Source organism: Lutjanus erythropterus, chromosome 7 (assembly GCF_056507025.1).
Source record: "Lutjanus erythropterus isolate fLutEry1 chromosome 7, fLutEry1.hap2, whole genome shotgun sequence".
Classification (NCBI taxonomy): domain Eukaryota; kingdom Metazoa; phylum Chordata; class Actinopteri; order Lutjaniformes; family Lutjanidae; genus Lutjanus; species Lutjanus erythropterus.
Genome location: NC_139323.1, coordinates 19,265,461 through 19,289,387, shown reverse-complemented (window position 1 = coordinate 19,289,387; position 23,927 = coordinate 19,265,461). Strand labels below are relative to the sequence as shown.

The following is a 23,927-nucleotide window of genomic DNA, read 5'->3' as shown; positions in this document are numbered from 1 at the left end:
GCCTGAAATCGTACATACATACATACATACATACATACAGTCGAGCCTGAAATCGTACATACATACATACATACATACATACAGTCGAGCCTGAAATCGTACATACATACATACATACATACAGTCGAGCCTGAAATCGTACATACATACATACATACATACAGTCGAGCCTGAAATCGTACATACATACATACATACAGTCGAGCCTGAAATCGTACATACATACATACATACATACATACATACAGTCGAGCCTGAAATCGTACATACATACATACAGTCGAGCCTGAAATCGTACATACATACATACATACATACATACATACATACAGTCGAGCCTGAAATCGTACATACATACATACATACATACATACAGTCGAGCCTGAAATCGTACATACATACATATAGTCGAGCCTGAAATCGTACATACATACATACATACATACATACAGTCGAGCCTGAAATCGTACATACATACATACATACAGTCGAGCCTGAAATCGTACATACATACATACAGTCGAGCCTGAAATCGTACATACATACATACATACATACATACATACAGTCGAGCCTGAAATCGTACATACATACATACATACATACAGTCGAGCCTGAAATCGTACATACATACATACATACATACATACATACAGTCGAGCCTGAAATCGTACATACATACATACATACATACAGTCGAGCCTGAAATCGTACATACATACATACATACATACATACAGTCGAGCCTGAAATCGTACATACATACATACATACATACATACATACAGTCGAGCCTGAAATCGTACATACATACATACATACATACATACAGTCAAGCCTGAAATCGTACATACATACATACATACAGACATACATTCGAGCCTGAAATCGTACATGCATACATACATACATACATACAGTCGAGCCTAAAATCGTACATACATACATACATACATACATACATACAGTCGAGCCTGAAATCGTACATACATACATACATACAGTCGAGCCTGAAATCGTACATACATACATACATACATACATACATACAGTCGAGCCTGAAATCATACATACATACATACATACATACATACAGTCGAGCCTGAAATCGTACATACATACATACATACATACATACAGTCGAGCCTGAAATCGTACATACATACATACATACATACATACAGTCGAGCCTGAAATCGTACATACATACATACATACATACATACAGTCGAGCCTGAAATCGTACATACATACATACATACATACAGTCGAGCCTGAAATCGTACATACATACATACATACATACAGTCGAGCCTGAAATCGTACATACATACATACATACAGTCGAGCCTGAAATCGTACATACATACATACATACATACATACATACAGTCGAGCCTGAAATCGTACATACATACATACAGTCGAGCCTGAAATCGTACATACATACATACATACAGTCGAGCCTGAAATCGTACATACATACATACATACATACAGTCGAGCCTGAAATCGTACATACATACATACATACATACATACAGTCGAGCCTGAAATCGTACATACATACATACATACATACATACATACATACATACATACAGTCGAGCCTGAAATCGTACATACATACATACATACATACATACAGTCGAGCCTGAAATCGTACATACATACATACATACATACATACAGTCGAGCCTGAAATCGTACATACATACATACATACATACAGTCGAGCCTGAAATCGTACATACATACATACATACATACAGTCGAGCCTGAAATCGTACATACATACATACATACATACATACAGTCGAGCCTGAAATCGTACATACATACATACATACATACAGACATACATTCGAGCCTGAAATCGTACATGCATACATACATACATACATACAGTCGAGCCTGAAATCGTACATACATACATACATACATACATACAGTCGAGCCTGAAATCGTACATACATACATACATACAGTCGAGCCTGAAATCGTACATACATACATACATACATACATACATACAGTCGAGCCGGAAATCGTACATACATACATACATACATACATACAGTCGAGCCTGAAATCGTACATACATACATACATACATACATACAGTCGAGCCTGAAATCGTACATACATACATACATACATACATACAGTCGAGCCTGAAATCGTACATACATACATACATACACACAGTCGAGCCTGAAATCGTACATACATACATACATACAGTCGAGCCTGAAATCGTACATACATACATACATACATACATACAGTCGAGCCTGAAATCGTACATACATACATACATACATACATACATACAGTCGAGCCTGAAATCGTACATACATACATACATACATACAGTCGAGCCTGAAATCGTACATACATACATACATACATACATACATACAGTCGAGCCAGAAATCGTACAAACATACATACATACATACATACATACAGTCGAGCCTGAAATCGTACATACATACATACAGTCGACCCTGAAATCGTACATACATACATACATACATACATACATACAGTCGAGCCTGAAATCGTACATACATACATACATACATACATACAGTCAAGCCTGAAATCGTACATACATACATACATACATACAGACATACATTCGAGCCTGAAATCGTACATACATACATACATACAGTCGAGCCTGAAATCGTACATACATACATACATACATACATACAGTCGAGCCTGAAATCGTACATACATACATACATACAGTCGAGCCTGAAATCATACATACATACATACAGTTGAGCCTGAAATCGTACATACATACATACATACATACATACATACAGTCGAGCCTGTAATCGTACATACATACATACATACATACATACAGTCGAGCCTGAAATCGTACATACATACATACATACATACATACAGTCGAGCCTGAAATCGTACATACATACATACATACATACATACATACAGTCGAGCCTGAAATCGTACATACATACATACATACATACAGTCGAGCCTGAAATCGTACATACATACATACATACATACATACATACAGTCGAGCCTGAAATCGTACATACATACATACATACATACAGACATACATTCGAGCCTGAAATCGTACATGCATACATACATACATACATACAGTCGAGCCTGAAATCGTACATACATACATACATACATACATACAGTCGAGCCTGAAATCGTACATACATACATACATACAGTCGAGCCTGAAATCGTACATACATACATACATACATACATACATACAGTCGAGCCGGAAATCGTACATACATACATACATACATACATACAGTCGAGCCTGAAATCGTACATACATACATACATACATACATACAGTCGAGCCTGAAATCGTACATACATACATACATACATACATACAGTCGAGCCTGAAATCGTACATACATACATACATACACACAGTCGAGCCTGAAATCGTACATACATACATACATACAGTCGAGCCTGAAATCGTACATACATACATACATACATACAGTTGAGCCTGAAATCGTACATACATACATACATACATACATACAGTCAAGCCTGAAATCGTACATACATACATACATACATACATACATACAGTCGAGCCTGAAATCGTACATACATACATACATACATACATACAGTCAAGCCTGAAATCGTACATACATACATACATACATACAGACATACATTCGAGCCTGAAATCGTACATACATACATACATACAGTCGAGCCTGAAATCGTACATACATACATACATACATACATACAGTCGAGCCTGAAATCGTACATACATACATACATACAGTCGAGCCTGAAATCATACATACATACATACAGTCGAGCCTGAAATCGTACATACATACATACATACATACATACATACAGTCGAGCCTGTAATCGTACATACATACATACATACATACATACAGTCGAGCCTGAAATCGTACATACATACATACATACATACATACAGTCGAGCCTGAAATCGTACATACATACATACATACATACATACATACAGTCGAGCCTGAAATCGTACATACATACATACATACATACATACAGTCGAGCCTGAAATCGTACATACATACATACATACATACATACATACAGTCGAGCCTGAAATCGTACATACATACATACATACATACATACAGTCGAGCCTGAAATCGTACATACATACATACAGTCGAGCCTGAAATCGTACATACATACATACATACATACATACAGTCGAGCCTGAAATCGTACATACATACATACATACATACATACAGTCGAGCCTGAAATCGTACATACATACATACATACATACATACAGTCGAGCCTGAAATCGTACATACATACATACATACATACATACATACAGTCGAGCCTGAAATCGTACATACATACATACATACATACAGTCGAGCCTGAAATCGTACATACATACATACATACATACATACATACAGTCGAGCCAGAAATCGTACAAACATACATACATACATACATACATACAGTCGAGCCTGAAATCGTACATACATACATACAGTCGACCCTGAAATCGTACATACATACATACATACATACATACATACATACAGTCGAGCCTGAAATCGTACATACATACATACATACATACATACAGTCGAGCCTGAAATCGTACATACATACATACATACATACATACATTCGAGCCTGAAATCGTACATACATACATACATACAGTCGAGCCTGAAATCGTACATACATACATACATACATACAGTCGAGCCTGAAATCGTACATACATACATACATACATACATACATACAGTCGAGCCTGAAATCGTACATACATACATACATACATACATACAGTCGAGCCTGAAATCGTACATACATACATACATACATACATACATACATACATACAGTCAAGCCTGAAATCATACATACATACATACATACAGTCAAGCCTGAAATCATTCATACATACATATATACATACATACATACAGTCAAGCCTGAAATCACATACATGGTTATTATACATCATTAAAACTATATGACCAGAAGGACACAAAAGCAGCAAAAACGGAAATAAAATGACCAGAGAGGGACACAAAATAAACACAGAAGGACACTAAATGTTCACAAAAGGACTATTAATATGGGTCTTGCTCCAGTCTATCATTTGTGCTGTGGCTTCTTATGTCAGATACTCTCTGTAGTCAGGCAATGGCAACCCACTGAAGCTGTTAAGATGCTGGAATGTTTGACTGTTGGAATGTTTCGTCCGTCTCTTTCTCCGTCTCTGGTCAGTTTTTTTTTTTTTTTTGTGAAGCTGCACTTTCATCTTTTCTTGGGTCCTTTGATGGAAACACCCTGTTAAATGACTGTTTCAGGATTGGTTATATGTTATATGTTATAGGCTATTATATTCACTGTTGTTTACATCATTAACGTGTTTGTTAATAAATGGAGATTGCCTGAAAGAAGAATTTTGAATTTTATACTATGAGCAGGGCACTTAAGAAATCTGTTCACCTTCGTATGTTACTAGACTATTTCTAGAATTGTTTGTCCTGTGCAATCACCTGTTGACTTTACACTTAATATAGTATTGCCTGCTCAGTTTTCAAGATAATTTAATCTTTATTTAAAGCCTACAGGTAAATCTCATAATATACTTTATGACTGACCACTTTGTCACTTGACATCTTACTGATTAAAAGTGAGACCATTCATGAGACCATTAATGAGTGAGGCCTATATTTATGTCAGGTGTCACGTAATGTGATGTGGGTGTTAGGAATGCTTATGTTATATCTTTACAAATGAAGTGTCACTGACTTGTTTTCATGAGGTAATGATATGTTGGAAAACTGAAGTGAAGAGGTACGTTTAGGGAACTTACCTGGGGTTTCCAGTGCTGCTCAAAAACTATACCAGAATTCTGGTCACCAAAGGAGGTAAGTCCATCACACAGTCGCAGGACCAGGATGTCCCTGAGTATCTGCATGTGCATATAGCTATATGGTATAGGTCTGCAATTCAGTCATTCTGTTGTTTCAAATCCTGTGTAGGCTATATAACAGTCTTGGATTTTCAAAACACAAAATGCAGAACTCTATATTACATTATCTGTCAAGTTTTACATTATTTTTTTTTTTTAAATGACCCACCTGAAAATGTAATAAATCTCCAATAATGTAATAAGGTATTACATTATCGGTAAAAATGTTATTACAATATCAGTCAGAATATTTTATTACATTATTAGTCAAGTTATTGCATTATTGAGTTTTATTACATTTTCGATTGAGTTAAGTGCAAATTTTATTACATTTTCAGGCATTATTACATTTTCAGTAAATTATTACATTATTGGGTGCTACAGACCAAACAATTAATCAGTTAAAAATAGTGTGCAAATGAGAAAAAACTGAAGGGCACTTGGTCTGGTCTGTGCTAACCCACAACAACCTTTAAATAGGCTTATGTTGGTTTTATCCACTTGGAAAAAACAATAATACTCTAATTATAACAATACATACTAACAATATCTTAGACATTGCTTATTTCTTTCATACCTGCTACATTTGTTTCTACAGTGATCATTGAGGTGGCTGTTATGTTTTGTTGTGTGTTTAGTTGTGGCACACTATTCACTTGAATGTGAATAGTGTGCATGCATGACTAAACATACATAGACTATTTGACCAATCTCTCAATGTTAAGAGCACTGAAAAATAATTAATGTTATAATGTTATGTGTAAAATATTAGTAATATTCATTGTAGTCTTATGGAATAGTAAAATCCTATAGATATACTGTATGTAGATAGACAGAAAATCATAGTTTTCTTTTCAGTTATGGTATGCAGTTGCATATTATATTTTGAAGCCAAAAAAGGGTTCTTGATAATTTCTCTCAAAATGTATTGTGCAAGTGTTGTTTTCTTAAGATTACATTTGGTGAGGAAGAGAAGCTCTACTTGCAGATTACAGCTTGTGTTCTCTTGGTATCCAGTTGTACAGTTGTACTTGGACAGAACATATTTCCATTGTCGTCCCTGATGTTTACACAGTTCACTTTTATCAAGGTGGAGACGGGTATTTAACCTCTAGAGCAAGTTCCCAAACTTTGTTAGCTCAAGACTCAAAAGAGAAATTTGGTGTTTCCTGGTGCCCAAACACATGCTCAAGCTGGGGACAGAATGTCCCTAACAAGTATCAGTCGTAGTTAGCAAGATTACGTTTGCAATTGGAGCAAGTAATGTTAGCTAGCAACACACTGGTCACCAACTAACAAACACATGAAACAGCAGATTCAAATGCTTCACAGACAAGCACATGATTGACTCACTTTTCCGCTGTCAAAACACTGTCTTTTGAAAGTTTCTTGTTTGCGCAGGAAAAATTCTTTTGATTTGCCCCTTTGCTGAGAATGCTTTGCTTGGAGACATCTGTCCAATTTGTTCATTTTCAAGCAGCCCTGCACACAACATCTGAGCTGAACAGACCAATGTAATAAGAAGGAATGCTCTTCTTCTTTTTTAATTAGGAAAATGAATTCAGAGCATTGTTACACGTTTTAGCCTGCCAATTGGTGATTAATAAAAACAGGCCTGCGACTCATTTTTGTGTCGTGGCCGTAAGTTTGGGAAACACAGTTTTAGAGGATGTTAAGTGACTTTAGTATCAGGACAAGTTTTCCTCTGTGTACCTTTGTTTTTGTATCTCCTTCTCTGGCTCTTCCAAACTCATCTTTTGGCTTGTCATTGCCCCCCCTTCTTGGTATAGTGTGAAGGATCCTGTGTGCAATGGCCTCTCACCAGTGGCTTGATGATTGACAGCCCTGCTGTGCCTGTAGCAAGGAGGGAGGAGAGGGGAGGGAGGGGAGGAGAGGAGAGTTTAGAGAGGAGGAGGGATCGGCATGAGAGTGAAAGGGGAGCCTAAAAGGATGGAGGAGGAGGAGGAGGAGGAGGGTCTGGGAAGAAAAGAAAGAAGGAAGATAAATGATGATGGAGCAGTGGGAGGGAGAGGAAGAGGAGGGGGAGCAGAGGGAGCTTTAGATCATCTAAAGCCAGGTGCCCAGGTCTGGCTTTCAGACACAGAGGAGGAGAGAAAAAAGGGGATTGTGCATTTTGCCAGTTCATGCAGACCATCTGACTCGTGCTGCCGCCGCCGCCGCCGCCGCCGCTGCTGCTGCTGCTGGTGACGCTTAAACCTGCAGTTAATGAGGCTGCATCTCTCCAGAGAGACAGAGAGAAAGGAAAAAAGAGAAGGAGAGGAGCAGCGTGTCTCACATTGAAGCAGACGAATGAGTCAGCATCCTGGAGCTGTGGAGTCGTCTGTTTGGAAATAATTGCCGACTGTTTTGAAATGCAAATATGTCTTGTATGATTGAGTATTAAGTGATGAGTCATATCTTTTCTAACATCTTTCTCTTTGTGTTTATGTCTCTCCATCTGTCTCCATCCATCTATCACCACATCTCTTTCTCCCTCCTGGGTTTGTGTCTCTCTCAGTCCAAGGAGTCCTCGTCTGTGCTGAGCTGCGATGTCTCCCCAGACGACAAGTACATAGTGACGGGCTCCGGGGACAAGAAGGCCACGGTGTACGAGGTGGTGTACTGAGGGGCCGGGACGAGATGGGAAGAGACAGGACGGAGATTTTTGGGGTGTTTTTTTTTTTTCCTTTTTTGGAGGATGGTTGCCCTGCCAACCGCTCCTGATCCTCATTACATCAGCAACAGCAGCACCCTCATCTCCTCCTGACCCTCACCCCTAATACATCACCCCCTCTCCCTCTTTTTGCTGTGATATAAGCTACTCCCAAATGCCCCTTCCCTCCTTCCTCCCCCTCTTCCACTTTTAGCCCAAGGATGAGGCAATGATAGCAGAGGCAGAGAGGGAAGCAGCAAGATAAGAAGGACAAAGGAAAAAGGGCGGTGGAGCATAAAGATAAAGTCGGGGAAAGACAAGAAGGAGCAGGGAAAGCGAGAAGGAAGAGAAATGACAGGGAGGAAGAGGAGGAGGAGGAGGGAGGCAGGGTAATTAGGGCTGTTTCCTGATTAAGAGCTCAGTGGAAGGGAGGCCCCCAGAGGAGGCGCGGAGCGGCACTGTGGGAGCGCCAGCCAGGAGCACTGATACCACACAATCGATTCATTAGCCAGACAGTGGAAGCCTTAATGAGGCTGACGCCGCAGCGTGCTCTCCCCAGCGAGAGGTGTCAGGAGCTGGGGAACGATGACGCTCCGAGATGGAGGGGGCCGCTTCAGATATCCACATACACTGACATGAAACACAGACCTGCTCACAAACACACTTACACACACTCGGATACACCCCCTTGAGGTAATCGTAGGAAGACAGAAACACGCACGCACACGCACAACACACAGAGCACCCAATTAAACATTCATCGCAGCCCTCCCCGTCTCACTGCTTAATATCTATTTTATTTTGGTCTGACAAAGGCAGCGTCTAATGAGCAGCCGAGTCAATGGGATTCTCCCAGGGCCCACAGACACAAACAGAGAACATCAGCCGGAGCTGTTCCCTCTAATTCCTCTGGATTGTTCTCCTGACACCGGGCGCTGCACTCACTCTCATTAAAGGCACTGTCAGCTAGATGAAGTAGCAGCACGCCAACTTCACTGTAAGGCAGACAAGAGGGCAAATTAACACCACCCGATTACGCCGTCATCAGCAGCCAACTAAGCAGCGACTAATCCGAATCCTTTCAAATTTTATGCAACTAGTTGCTGTTTTCATTTGCAAAGCAGATGAGATTACATGTTCATCAGAGTCATTATCTGCATCTCTGCCTGCCTGCTGATGTGCTTGTGTTCAAAGTGCTCTGGTTAAATCTTGTTCAGTAAGCTATTGATTGCCATTATTTGAGATGCTAAACACCTGAAAGGAAAAATTTAGCATTTTGGGAAATACGCTTATTCGCTATCTTATCTAGATTTAGGTGACAAGATCGCTATGACTCTCATGTCTGTGGGCTAAGTATGAAGCTATGCCAGTAGCAGTAACCTAGCTTAGCACAAAGACAACAGAGGCCTGTTTCCATCTAACTGTTAAGCAAATTTGAAGCAAATTTTTTGAAATTGCAGAAAAGGGGAAAAAGAAAATGTGAATTAGGTGAATTATGCACATTTACATCAACAAGTTTGGAGTGAATAAACTGGGCAACGCAAACTGTAGTTTCATCAGAAGTAAAAGAAGAAGCAACAAAACCAGTTGCCTTGGCCATCATCAGAGAAAATGGAGGTCTTAAGGATTTTTTTTTTAATAGGCAAGTTGTAATCTTTCATGTCAGCTATATTAATAACAGCAGAAACAACTCCATGTCCTGTTAAGATCATTCACTTTTGCTAAAAAAAAAAAAAAAAAAAAAAAAAAAAGGACATTGCAAACGAACATAAAAATTTTGTTTTTGTGAAATTGAGTTTTTTCAAATTTTGCCATTTCCCATCCTACTGGAGTGCATCTATGACATATGCATGCTATGCTCAAATTGTGGCTTGTTTCAGGTCATATAACCACTTTTCTCACGGTTGCAAGATTACATACATTAGTCAGTGATAAATGAGCACACGATCAAATGTTAGACTGATTTTATGAATAGTTTCATCATGTTGACAATATTATGCAGCGGTCTGTCCACATGACCACTAGCTGTCTCTGCTGCTATTGTGAGTCTGTGACACAGTTCTCATTAATTAAATGTCAGTAGGACAATTTCAATGATTTTATTGTTTTTATTGGCTCTTTTGCATGACCAGAAATAGTGACACTCATAAACTCTGTAAACACAGTGTAAATATATTTTTTTTAAATGTCAACTATGGTTTAGATTCTGTTTTTTAAGAGATATAATTTGTTGTTAATTTATATGAATAAAAATTTGGATTTTGTTACTTTTGGATAGAGCCAGGCTAGCTGTTTCCCCTGTTTCCAGTATTTTATGCTAAGCTAAGCTAAGCGGCATCTGGCCATAGCCTTGTATGTACTGTACAGATGTGAGAATGGTATCAATCTTCTCTTCTGTTTCTCAGCTAGAACGTGAATAAGCGTATTTCCCAAAATATTGAACTCCGTTAAACCAGATTCTTACTTTTCAATCCTCATTGTATCATATTCCAAATTGGCAGGCAAACTGTATATCAGAGCTCTCTGCTTCTATAGAACATGCGTCACCAATGTGTAGACTAAAAAGGCACATTTCAAGCTTTTCTTTTCTTACTCATTTATTTCAGTATTTTTTATGAATAGTGATGATTGCTCGTCTTATGTAATGATATGTTTATGTAATGGGGGTTTGCCTATGACTGCGTTTTGGGTTCGGGGAGCAAACAGAGAGGGATGCACTCACACATGGTTGAGACATAGAAAAATCAAGTGGAACACAGGCGGGGGAAACATTTTGTTCTTTTAACCATTTTTTTGAAAATCTGTGTATTTTTATCCTTGGTGACGGTGACAGGCAGAAGGTGTACAACATCAGCAGTCCCATCTAAAGAAAAAAAAAAAAAATAAGATCCTCCGTTTGGGAGAAAAGATCCTCTGTCTTCTGTTTGTTGTTTTTGTTTTATTCCCCCCTTTTTTCCAAACGTGGTAGTAAATGTGCTTCAAAATAGTCTGTTTTCAGTCCTTATTGTACAACCTAACTATGTTTCTGTTGAGTCTGTGGTCAGTGTACAGCAGGCGGCGGCTGCAACATGACGATACAGATTTAGCCATCGAAGAGGTCCCACTTTTTTTTACTGCATGCTTGTTGCACTAAAGCTCCACTCCAGCTGATTTAACAAGACAAATCTGATGTTATCCAGTCGGTGCAGTGACCAGTCTCACGCAGGGATGAATTTTACATTACAGTATGCAATTAAGTTCCAATTGTACAAACTTTTAGCAACATTTGTCCATATTTCTCGCTGCAGCGCTAGTGCAGGATAGAAGAATCACGAGGGACTTCTACAATGGCTACTGTAGCAGTGAGGAGTCAGAGATCAACTGTACAGTTTAATGCCTTTGCCTGCCTCTTTCCCTTCCTGCCTGTCAGCCACAGGCAGACCTAAATGATATTCTCATACACAAGCTTGTATACTACTCAGAATGATGCTGTATAATGGCTATGCATTTGGTGGTATAGCGTAAATATTTGGGACATTGTATTTGATACTCTTCTTTAACTGTCAGTAATGTCTCTCCCCCATCCCCTCCTGCCTGTGCTTTCTCTGTTCCAACACTATAAAAACTTTTTATTTCCGTTTTACAAGCCCATGTTTGGTTTCTCTTTTAAAAAGCCAAGGACCTTTTCTTTTTTAAATGCACCGTGTCTTCTTCCCTCCTGATGCGTTTCCCATGTGCTGTAAAAGAAATACTATGTGTGAAAAATAAACCAAACTTGTGTTCATCCTTTCAGGTGTCTGCTGAGTCCATCTTTTTTACTTTCCTGAGATTTAAATGCGGAAAGAAAAAAAGGCAAGTAACCAAAGAGAAATAAATTATTCTCAGAACCGCTTTTGTCCAGTTGAAAAATCAGCCTTTCATCCATAATTCTTCCTCAACACCCCTCTGTCGACTCCCAGTGAGAAAATAAACCTTCTGCACAGTCGGAAAAATGTCAAACTTTTCATTAACCTGCACAAACTGAATTTACAAGAGCTCTCAGCAGTTAAACTTTCACCAGTATAACAGAATATTTTTACACACCCAGAACTCTGTGCATCACATTACAGTCACAAAAAGGCAAATTGTATTGTCAGTGTTGTGCAAAAACAATCATCACCAGAGCGAAAATCATTAAAGGGACAGGTTCAACCCCCAATCAAAATTGTATCCTCTTGCCTGTAGTGCTATTTAACCATCTAGATCGTTGTGGTGTTTGCCTTCTCTTGAATGTCATGAAACTAATTGGCGCTTGACACATGCGACTCAAAACACCAAGAATTACATTTGAAAAACTTGACAGCAATGTCCCTTTCCTGAAATCATGTCCTGGTTACGCAAGATAATCCACAGACTGCTTACTGTGAGCAGTTTAATAACTATTCCTATACAGTAATAACGTTTTTTTTTCTATGGTAGAAATAGTGGAGAAGGCAGACATCTCTACGGTCAATATCTGTGAAGGCACCGTCAGTGCTGGCAGGTACATACAGGTTTTGGAGCAACATATGCTGCCATCCAGATGTCTTCTACAGAGATGTCCCTGCTCATTTTTTAGCAAAACAATGCCAAGACACATTCTGCACAAGTTATAACAGCTTTGCTTTGTAGTAGAGTACGAGACTGCATTGAAAATCTGTGGTGCATCATGAAACGCAAAATACAACAATGGAGGCCCAGACTTTTGAGCAACTTCAGTGGTATATCAAACGAGAACGAGAAAGAAATTTGCTTTCAGAACTTAAACCATTAGTATCCTCAGTTGTCAAACGCTAACTGAGTAATGTTAAATAATGATACTGAGTGTATATTTACTAAAGTTGATCAGTATGAACATTAAATATCTTGTCTTTGTACTGCATTCAGTTGAATACAGATCAAAAAGTTTGTGCAAATCATTGCATTGTTTTTATTCACATTTTACACAGTGACCCAACCTTTTTGGTACTGGGGTTTGTATTTTATTTCTCCTGAAATACACAACCAAACGTATCACCACTCAGAAGAAAGTGTGCCTCAAGTCATGGACGAGAGGTTGCAGCTCAGCTGAGGAGAACCCCACTAATGCTTATATTCTGCTCTGTCACAAGCAGAAGCCTTTTGTCCATGAATAGATGCACCCTCTTTTCAGCATGATGAAGACGCTGGCTGTGTAGTTCAGAAGAGACAGTAATTCCTACATGAAACATTTTGGGACACTTTCAGCCTCACAAGCCAAGTAGGGTTGGACATTGAGAACCAATTAAGAAATTGTACTTTCAATTTGGTATCGGTATCGGTTCCTATACAAATTTCACTTGCGCCAGTTTCAATTAACATTATTCTCAGCTAACCTACTCAGCCATTGCTAAGTTGCTTGACAAGCAGGTGAATCTCACAAATAGTGTGAGTCTTGTAACAATCGATTCAATTTAGCAAACGCTATGCAAGAAAATGCTTTATGAAGACAGGATGCTCCTTTATTGTTACAGTAAAGTAGCCAAAATATTCAAGAAACCAGATCAGGGACCACTTTTGTTACAGATATCTAGCCAACATCAGCTCAGCTCAGTATTTGCACTGGTAACATCTATCAATGATGATTAGCATGTTACACATTCAAGAATGCAGGACAATGACAGAATCGGAATCAGGAATCATTAAGAACCAAAATTGATACTTATAATTTTAGGGTGAACTGCCCCTTTAAACATTGGATTTAGATTCCTGCAGAGTGACCAGTGTTGGAGGTCTCCTCTAGCTTTGCATACATCAAATAAAGTAGCGATACTGGAGCTCATTTACATGCATCTCCATATGTGTCGAATTTTAAAGAGATGCTGACATGGTGGGCCTGGATTTAAAATAAAAACAGACACGCCAAAAATCTTCAAAGGCCGCGTTGTTTAATTGGCAGCTGAGATTCTCATTCATTGCATATTTCTGAAACCTGCTCCATCGAAATTTTGGAGCATCTTACGTGATAAATAAGTCCCAACGAGGCGATCCTGCTGCAACATTGGTGGGAAAAGATTACTTTGCTTTAATCAGAGACTAAAATTACTTCATCTGGGAGCGACGTGACCAAAGCAGCCTTTTCTTTCTTTATTCTTTAGTTTGCTGTTCACACTAGTTGGAAACTGTATAAAAGCAATAATAGCCTTGAGGCTGTTCAGTGCTGTGATCATGGTTATTAACAGCAGTATTGTGCTTTTTAAGAAGGTCAAAACCATAGTTTCAATCTTTCGCTAAAAGAAATTAAATGATACTAAATGATTTATTATCCAGCTGTATGCCAGTAATCCTTTAGTCTGGGCGGGAGAGAAAAGCCTCACTTTCATTTGTTCATCATGTTTACTTCTCTCACAGTTACAGCTTTTTGTCTTGGCAGGACAGTCACCACTACACACATAATCACTGAAGAACTGCCTCCTGGGTATTATTGCTGTAATAATCCATTCCTCAGTCTACTGTACTGCACGTCACCTTTGTCTCGCCGCACTACGAGCCAGCTCAGCACAAAAACACAACTGTGCGGCTGCATTATTTACTGAGAGCTCAGTCACAGAGGAGCTGTGAATCCTAACTTGCTCATGCTGAGGGTTTGAATCACAAGACACCTTCTCATGTGTGTGAGGACGCAGACGTCGACTACAGGAGAAGCTTTGAGCTGTTATGTTTCCTCAGTGGGAGAGAAATGTTTCCATCACAGCGGAGTCACCATTCACATCCTTCATTTTTTTTTTTTTTTTAAATCAAAATATTTCGAAGACGCTTCCTGGCACCTCATAGTGAGCGCACACATTTCTGGCAGTTTTGGTTTAAACAAACATTCAACAAATGCTTCTTTTTTTTTTTTTTTTTTTTTTTTTTTTTTTGTTGTTACAGTTTTATAACATCCAAGTTAAACCTGGCAAAAAATCTGATTTGGGAAATAGTGATTGACAGCTGGCAACACACACACACACACACACACACACACACCAGATTTACCTTAATTCTGCCCTTCACACCATCACACCTGCATCGAGACGTTGCAATCTGGTTTTCTGGGAAAGAAGATGCTCATGAACGACAAAAAAAAAAAACAACAACAACACACAATACAAAAAAACTGGCCCAAATTCTCATCAGTTTTCTTCAAGGGATAATTTACCCCAAAATTTAAAGCACATATTTTACTCCTACTACTATTTATCCATCTAAATAGTTTTTGTGTGAGTTGCAGATTTTTTGAGATATCAGCTGTGGAGATGTCTGCCTTCTCTTGATATATAATGGAAATCGATGGCATGCCGCTCGCAGTGCTCAAATTACCAAAAAAAAAAATTACATTTGTAAAACTGGAAAGCAATCCAGTACAAAAGTAGTTCCTCCACAAAACTGACAATTTTTATTTTCAATGGTCAACTTCCACAACTGGTATAACTTGGAAAAAACACCTCCCCTTATTTTACTAGCTTAGTTTTGCTCAGTTCCTGGATGTTTATGGGATCATGATCATGTTATTTGATTCCATAGACACTCAGCAATTGAGCCGATATGGCCCAAGGCCCCAATCACGTGAGTGCAGTTTTGGCAGTGAGCACATCTCTTTCTAGTGGTTTTCTATTGGCAGTTAGCGTTTTGCGTGCTGCAATGCGCCTTGCAGAAGTAGGAAGTTATCTGGTTATGGCTAAACAAAATTAAAAAAAGCACTGATCTGAGTTTATTTACAGCTGATTCAGTGGTTGCCTTGCAATAATGAAAAAATACAGTAAAGTTTTTTTTTTTGTTTTTTTTTTAACAATTGCTTCATCAAAAAGGCATTGCAGTGCGCACCTGCAAAACACGCTCTCTAATCAGCCTCCGAGATTACTGTTTGAACTTACTAAACCAAGTACATAAAAAAAAGGTCAGTCCAAGGGTATTTATTGGTTTCTGACTCTTTGAAAGTGGGAAAAACAATGAAATTCTCCAATACTGTATCTCTGATTTATTTCTTTAAATTATAGGCTGTTTTCTTCATTTGATAACTAATGATAATAAAAAGAATATTGAATGTAATAGAATATATTATTATTATTATTAATATTTTCCATTTCCATTCAACCCTCTGCTGAAACTGCTCTCAGTCCCCCTGGAGAGGCCCGTTTCAGACTCTGAAAACCTCTGACCTAGATGGATAAATAGCACTACATGTAAGAGGTAAAATATGTATTTTTGATGTGGGGGAGAACTGTTCCTTTAAAGCAAATCCAAGTCACAGATGACATCCTTGTTTGCCTTTAGAGAACTTTATTTACATGTCCATATATAGCAAGGTTGAAAGTTCATGATGCAGTTGTGAAAATACCTGTCTGCCTATATGTGCCCTAACAAATACAATAGAAAAAAAAAACATTTAACGTTGATGATGACAATGAAGCAGCAGAGGCCACATCTCCGAAACGCGGAGAATACCTTTTATGAGCTGTTCGAACTGACTTCAGTTTTCTGTCCTCTGGGTTGTGGTTTTGAGCTCCAGGCTGGTTCCCCCAAAAACATCTCCACAATAAGTCTGGCTTTGTTCTTTTATAAAGAAAAAAAAAAACATGAAATAAAAAGGAACAAAGACACTTCAGAGAAAACCGAGCCCTGTTCTGTTCTGTCATGTATGTACTGGAGATGATACAATCATGTTGCTGCTGAAACTTAACCAGGAGAAAGAAAATAGCTGGAACTTCACAGCACACCATCCTGCCATCTGCCACGCATCTGCTACCCCGAGGAGCAGCCACGTGCTGCGGACTGAGCTGGACCGGACCACGCCAAACCGGGCCAAGCTGACCCAGGCTGGGACTCTTTACGCAGCACAGAATCTGAACTGTATTTTTCCATTTAGAGTTTCCAGCCCCCACCCAAGAAACCTTCCCACACTTCCGCAGTCCCACGTCTCTGTCTTTTTCCACTCGATACGGTCCAACTATTTGCGAAAAATTCAAAGGCTAAAAAAATAAGTTTTTTTTGCTAATTTCTTGTTCACTACAGAGGTTTTATTTTGTTAAAAAAAGGGAAAAAAGGAACAAAAACAAAAGTTCTTTGGAGGAATCCACAATTGCGCAGCTATAGACTAACCAGCGTTCTCAGAGCATTAAAAACAAAGTTCAAAGTTTGTTTGTTTTTTTTTCCAGAGATGTGACTTTGTGCCCCCTTGCTTCTCTTTCTCTTTCATTTCTTTCACAAACGTAAACAAAACAACAAAGTAGGAGTTGAGTGTCTCTTGTTTTCCATGCCACCGACGCTCTGTACAGTCATTGGTGCAGGAGGGAGCCTTGGCCCCGCCCCCTGATTATTAGCATTTTTTTCTTCAGCCAATCAGAGTTCAGTAGATGACTTCATAAACTGTGGCCTTCTTGTCCCCGGAGCCGGTGACAATGAACTGGTCGTCGGGGGAGATATCACAGCTGAGAACCGACGAAGACTCCTTAGACTGGACACAGAGACAGACAGGAAGACATATTAGCTACATACAGTCAATGACTCATGTTTTTGTACAAATATGGACACAGAAATTCTCATGTTGGCTGTTATTCAAGCGGAGATAAAAAAAAAACAAAACAATAATGTCTTCTTGCAACATTAAAGTTGTGTTTTGATGTTGAATGAATTCAACTGAATATAACCACAATAATTTTAACCTGGCAAACTGGCTAGAGTGGAATAAATGTAATAATCATTTTAGCTGATATGTTTTTCACTAAAACAAGTTCGATTTCTTGCTATGTGCTTGTGACCTAACCTGCGTTGCCATGGCCACACAGTGAGTTATTAAAGCAAGCAAGTCAATTCAACACTGTACAAAGTGTGAGGAGAAGGCCTAACATTTCATAAGTTTGGGGCAAAATCACTTGGTCATTGGTCATGTCAGGGCAGCGAGGTATAGAACACGGATTTAGCAGTTTGTCACTGTTAACAGAGACTCTAATCTGCAGTGTAAAAACGGAAAACAGAACTGTAAAGTAAAACTAGGTTTCATAATAAAGGCAGTTTATATCATGTCAAGATTTTGGTCCATATTTGCACGGTTCCTTTTGTCACGTCCATCCAAATGAGAACTGTCTCCTTCTCTCGCTCTCTCTGTGTTCTGGAAGTCTGAATTACACTTAAATAGCCCACTAGGAGTGAGCAACACAAATAATAACACTGATCGTGTGGCTCTACAACAGTTGTTGCCCTAAACAACCACAAAGTGTTTATGCTGGCACCGTATTCAAGTCAAAACTGATATATTTTTACCCCAAAATAACCCTTTAGGATTTAAACAAGACGATGAAAGGTAGAAAATGACTGACTTGTTTCCAAGTCAGAAATCACAATTTCCCATCACATCACAATTTTTTATAGTTATTTTCTAAACGAAACTGTTTTGGCGGAATAATGTGCATGAAACTGAGCATTTTATGGCCTACCTGGAATATGCTGGATCCATAAGGCGTCCGCCACGCATTCAGGAGGTTATCTTTGCCTGTGCTCACGAACCATTTACCTACAGGACGAAACACACACAGCCATCAACAGATAAAGCCTCCGGGGAGGTGAGATATGGAGAAGCCTGAGAGAAGGCGCTGCTTTTGTAAAGAACGGGAGAGGTGAAAAGGAAGAAACTGTTCCTGAATAATGAGAGAAGCAAGAGATTTGTTCTGCTTCCCTGGTCCGTGTGTGTGTGTGTGTGTGTGTGTGTGTGTGTGTGTGTGTGTGTGTGTGTGTGTGTGTGCTCGTATGTACCACAGTAGGCGAACTTGAGAGAAAGAACGCAGCTCTCGTGGAGGTGCAGCTGGTACTTGTCAGGTTTGGAGACGTGCAAAACTTCCACATTACTGCTCTCCATTCCCACAGCCAGCCACTCGCCTGTCGGACAGTAGCCCAGAGAGAAGATCTGGAGACGGAGGTGACGTGTGGAGGGAGAGGGAGAGAAAGAAACAGGGATGTGAGAGGGTGAAACCGTTAACAATCATCACCATCCTGTTAGTTTGGACTCTAGTGAGTTTGATTTGTGTTAGTATTGTGTGTGTATTTTTACCTGCGAGGTGAAGTCGTGTTGCTGGAGCTGGCGTCCCTCTCGGAGGTCCCAGCAGCGGACGGTGTTGTCCAGCCCTCCCGTCCACAGTTTGGTGCCGTCGTTGGAGATGTCGATGCAGCTCGCTCCGTCTGTGTGGCCCTGGAACTGCCTGCAGGGAGGAGACGCACAAGAGCTCAACCTCCTCTCTGATCTCTGATCATTCCAAAACACTTAACATGCTGAAAACGATCCACTGCACTAAAACATGTCTTCACTACTTTTTCATAAAGTTAGTTCCACCACAAAACAGTCCAGTGAAATAAATGAAATTAAAATTACAGTGACTAATAAACACAGAGTTATTATTTAATCATTATATAGCTCCCTGTTTAGCATTCATAAGCAGTAAGTAAAAAGGTTTATTTATATAGCACCTGTCGAGAACAGACGTCACAAAGTGCTTCAGAATTAAAGATGAAAGGGTAAATAAAAAACTTTAAGCTAAAAATATTTTTGAAAAAAGATTACATGAAACAATCAAAGTGAATTCCAATTTTCACCATTTACAGTTGATTGATGTAGAGAATTATTAGACTGCGACACATCAAAGGCCCTGATTGGTGCCTTATTTGTTTCCCACCCATACTCCAGGAACTCTGCCGATGATTGGCCGTTACTAGTTTCCTCTGTTGGTTAAGGCTAAGGTTAGCCAATCAGAGGCAATAATTTTATGACCCGTCTTGTTGAAATGGGTTTGCTGCTGCTTTGACGCGATTTTGCAAAGTTTAAAATGAATCTATGAATTATTTTGAGAATATATTTTTCGAGAGTAATAAAGTTGTCAAATTTTATTTGGCACCAGTAAATAAAAACAAATGTTTACAGAGTGATAAGAGTGTTATAGAGGGTATTTTGCACAGATGGGAACACAGGTGTGCCGTGACGTTTTGTCCTGGCCTTTGGTGTGCCTTGGGCATAAAAGTTTGAAAACCACTGATTTATAAACATTAAAAACTGACTTTTTGAAACAAGCTGCATCTTTCTCCTTGGTAAAAACACGAACAGTTTGTACTCAAACACTAAAGTCCTCCTCCCCTACACTGTGTTCATCCTCCATGCTTTGGTTGCCGATCTACAATGTTTGCTTTTCCCTATCTCTACTTTATGATTGACAGTGTAGATAGTGCAATTTCAGAAATTGCTCTATTTCCTCTGTCTCTCTGTGCGGTCGTCTCTCTCTCTTCTCATTTCCCACTCCATAACGTCTCCTTTTTCATCACTCTCTCCTCTCCTCCTTTCTTGTTACTTGAACAGAACCTGTCTCTCTCTCTCTGCAAAGTGACTGCTGAGATTTAAGCCGCAGACATGAAACGAACCGCTTTTAATGTTTGATGATTAATATTTAATGTGTAATGTGACATTCCCCATGTGTTTGTTTTACTAACTGTTGTTGTTTTTTTGTTTGGTGAGCCGAAGACCGATTTCTATTCTTCGCAAATCCATCAACTACAACTAGTCAAGATGACGCCGCGTCTTCTCTCTCTCCACTTACCTGACCAGTGTCTGGTTGTGAAGGTCCCAGACAACGATGTTGCCGTCGCTGCAGCAGGAGAAGCAGACCTTGTTGTCAGGGGAGATGGCCAGAGCGTAGCAGGCGGGAGCGGACGACGTCAGCTCCGCCTTGATGCGAGGAGTGGGCGTGGCCAAATCCCAGATGGACAGCGTGCTGGCCTCCCCGCCGACGATCAAGGTCCGCCCATCCGAGAGCAGCTTACAGGAGCGGATGTAGTTATCCCTGTTCTGTTTGGACACAATATATATGAACATTTATATCCAGTAATATCTGTTGTAGTGTTCTGTAATTGATGACAAGGGGATACAACGATGCAAAGTTAAGCATGCTGTTGCAGCAGTATCACAGCAATAAATAAAGACAGACGCTGGAGGATTTGGCTTTAGGACAACAACACAAAGGCGATTCATCATCCAAAGTGTGTTTTTATGTGCAGAAAAACAAGAGCATCACTTTTGGTTGTAAAGCGTTATTATTAGACACAAGATGGACAACAAACTTTAAATACAAGTCCACAAACATCCGTCTAAGTGTCCTTCTATCCTCCCTCGTGTCTCACCAGACAGTCCAGCTGGGCCATGGGGCTCTTGCTTCCTGGCTGGCTGATGTCCCACACTTTGACGCAGCCCTTTCCTCCAGTGTAGACGTGGCGCGTCGAGGTGCTGATGGTGACGGCGCACACCACCTCTCCATGGTTCAGGGTGTGTATCTGACGGGCGTGGCGTGGGATTCCCGGGCCCAGCAGGGCATCAGGTGGAAAGGGCACCGGCTGCATCTGACCATCTGCGCTCACGTGGAAGGAGTAGGCGCTGGAGAGGAGATGGAGACACAAGAACAGAAATGGATGAATAAGTGAGATTAAAGTCTGCAGCAGAAACACTCAATCTGGATGGAGCACGTTAGCGGGCGAGGAGTGAGGGCAAACATTTTAATATTTGGTCTTTGTTTCTAAAAGAGGACTGTGTTAAACTATTCAACAGGGAAGAGTAAGAACAAACGTGTCTAACTTAAAGCATCGTTTAAGACTGCTAAGAAGTTACAGAGCATTTTTCCCTCAACCTACATCCTCTACTTCAACTTGAGATTTCTGTATTTCCAAAAAAATACTGATCCAGTTTAACTACTTGAGTCTGTTGAAGCTGTTCGCTGACGTCACTTCCTCTAAATTTGACATTCATCTGCAAACTCCAAATAACAAAGTAAAGTGGAGATGGAAATGGCAGTCTCATCACAAAACTCTGTTCAATTGTTTTAAACACATTTTTCTGGTGTTTTAAGGATGAATACTTTAAAGTTCTTGATGCATGAACACAGATTGCACCAAAGCACGATTCTTCAAAGTTGTAGAGGCTCCAAACAGTTATTTAAATATTTTCCTCCTGTTTTTTCACATACAACATCTTTCCAAGTTCGTCTTTTCCTCTGATCTTGTAATTGAAATTTGAGTAGGGCCTGAGTGAGATTAACAGTGAACAGGTGAAGATTTGAGTGATAACATGCAAGAGAGAGGAAACTCACGGTTTTCCAGAGGCGGCTGACTGCAGGCTGGCAGGCAGCCCGGGGACCCTCATATGCGGGTGTGGAGACTCATAGCCCACCTGCAAGAGAAGGACATACCCTAACATAAGAAAAAAACTGTTGTATGCCTCCAACTTTCATCAGCATCGAGCAGCGAGGAGTTATGGCCAAGACTATGTGCCTGAAGAAATTCCCTCCATGTATTCTGGAAATATCACATTCATGAGAATGATACAGACATGAGGTCACAGTGACCTTGACCTTCAACCACCAAAATCTAATTAGTTAAAAAAAAAAAAAAGACATTATGTCAAGAAATTTTTCCTTCCTTGGCCTATTTATATCTAGAATTTCTTATTGATTAACTTTATCTAACTGTATTCTCTTCTCTCCTTCAGAATTTCTAAAAAAAAAGTCAATATCAGATAAAAGATCTGAATGAAATAACATCATTCAGACTTGTCAAGAACCAAGGTCATAGATTGTTAACGATTAACAAAGCGGCTGCTCTCTCTCTAAACCATACCCCATGTATTGTGTGTGTGTGTGTGTGTACGTGTGTACATTGACACACACACGCACACACACACACACACACACACACATATATATATATCCCTCTCCCTGCCCTCTCTGACAGGGTTATATGCTGAGGTATTACGTATGACAGTGACACTGGAAAGACAGATTATCTGCTGAGCAGCTGGCTCACCACAGGGGAACGTCCGTAGCCTGCGGCAGCTGCTGCTGCTGCAGCTGCAGCTCCGTTCATCTGGGGCGAGACCAAGTGGAGGCCAGCGCCGTAGCCCGCCGCCCCGGGCAGGTCCCCGTTCACCCCTGGAGGGGGCAGGCCGAAGGCCCCTGGAGGGTATGCTCCTTGCACGGCCAGAGGATTTCTGAGACCCAGAGCTGGTAGAAAAGACAAGAGGGTTGATTTGTTGAGAATGAGGCAGTATACGTCATTCATTCAGAGTTTTATCTTTTATTTTAGTGGAGAGCAGAATGAGCTCCACATTTCATTAAGGTGACTCCCTCTGCAGAGCTGTTCAGTGTGTGAGACAGTTGTGACTGACAGGCTGTGAACAAGCTGCTGCCTGCCATATAAAAGGCAGGACATCACTAACTGCAGCTCTGGACCACTACTGACCCCTGCTGG

At 40.0% G+C, this 23,927-nt stretch overlaps 2 protein-coding genes across 4 annotated transcripts in view; one reads left to right on the top strand and one right to left on the bottom strand.

Moving 5' to 3' along the window:
* tle2b (TLE family member 2, transcriptional corepressor b) overlaps positions 1-10,055 on the top strand; it is a 136,824-nt gene extending 126,769 nt beyond the window's left edge. For all 3 annotated transcript variants that reach the window (XM_084723083.1, XM_084723084.1, XM_084723082.1), the window contains exon 20: positions 8,529-10,055. In XM_084723083.1, coding sequence (XP_084579209.1) covers positions 8,529-8,636 — 108 coding nt within the window. In that variant the 3' untranslated portion in view covers positions 8,637-10,055. The remainder of the gene's footprint in view (positions 1-8,528) is intronic.
* Positions 10,056-16,917: 6,862 nt separating this feature from the next.
* The window catches only part of tle2a (TLE family member 2, transcriptional corepressor a), a 56,915-nt gene continuing 49,905 nt past the window's right edge, over positions 16,918-23,927 (bottom strand). The window contains exons 13-20 of the mRNA XM_084723081.1: positions 23,484-23,680; positions 22,772-22,851; positions 21,813-22,062; positions 21,233-21,480; positions 19,702-19,849; positions 19,407-19,557; positions 19,091-19,167; positions 16,918-18,111 (exon numbers count right to left, since the gene is read on the bottom strand). Of these exons, the coding sequence (XP_084579207.1) occupies positions 18,004-18,111; positions 19,091-19,167; positions 19,407-19,557; positions 19,702-19,849; positions 21,233-21,480; positions 21,813-22,062; positions 22,772-22,851; positions 23,484-23,680 (1,259 nt within the window). The 3' untranslated portion in view covers positions 16,918-18,003. The remainder of the gene's footprint in view (positions 18,112-19,090; positions 19,168-19,406; positions 19,558-19,701; positions 19,850-21,232; positions 21,481-21,812; positions 22,063-22,771; positions 22,852-23,483; positions 23,681-23,927) is intronic.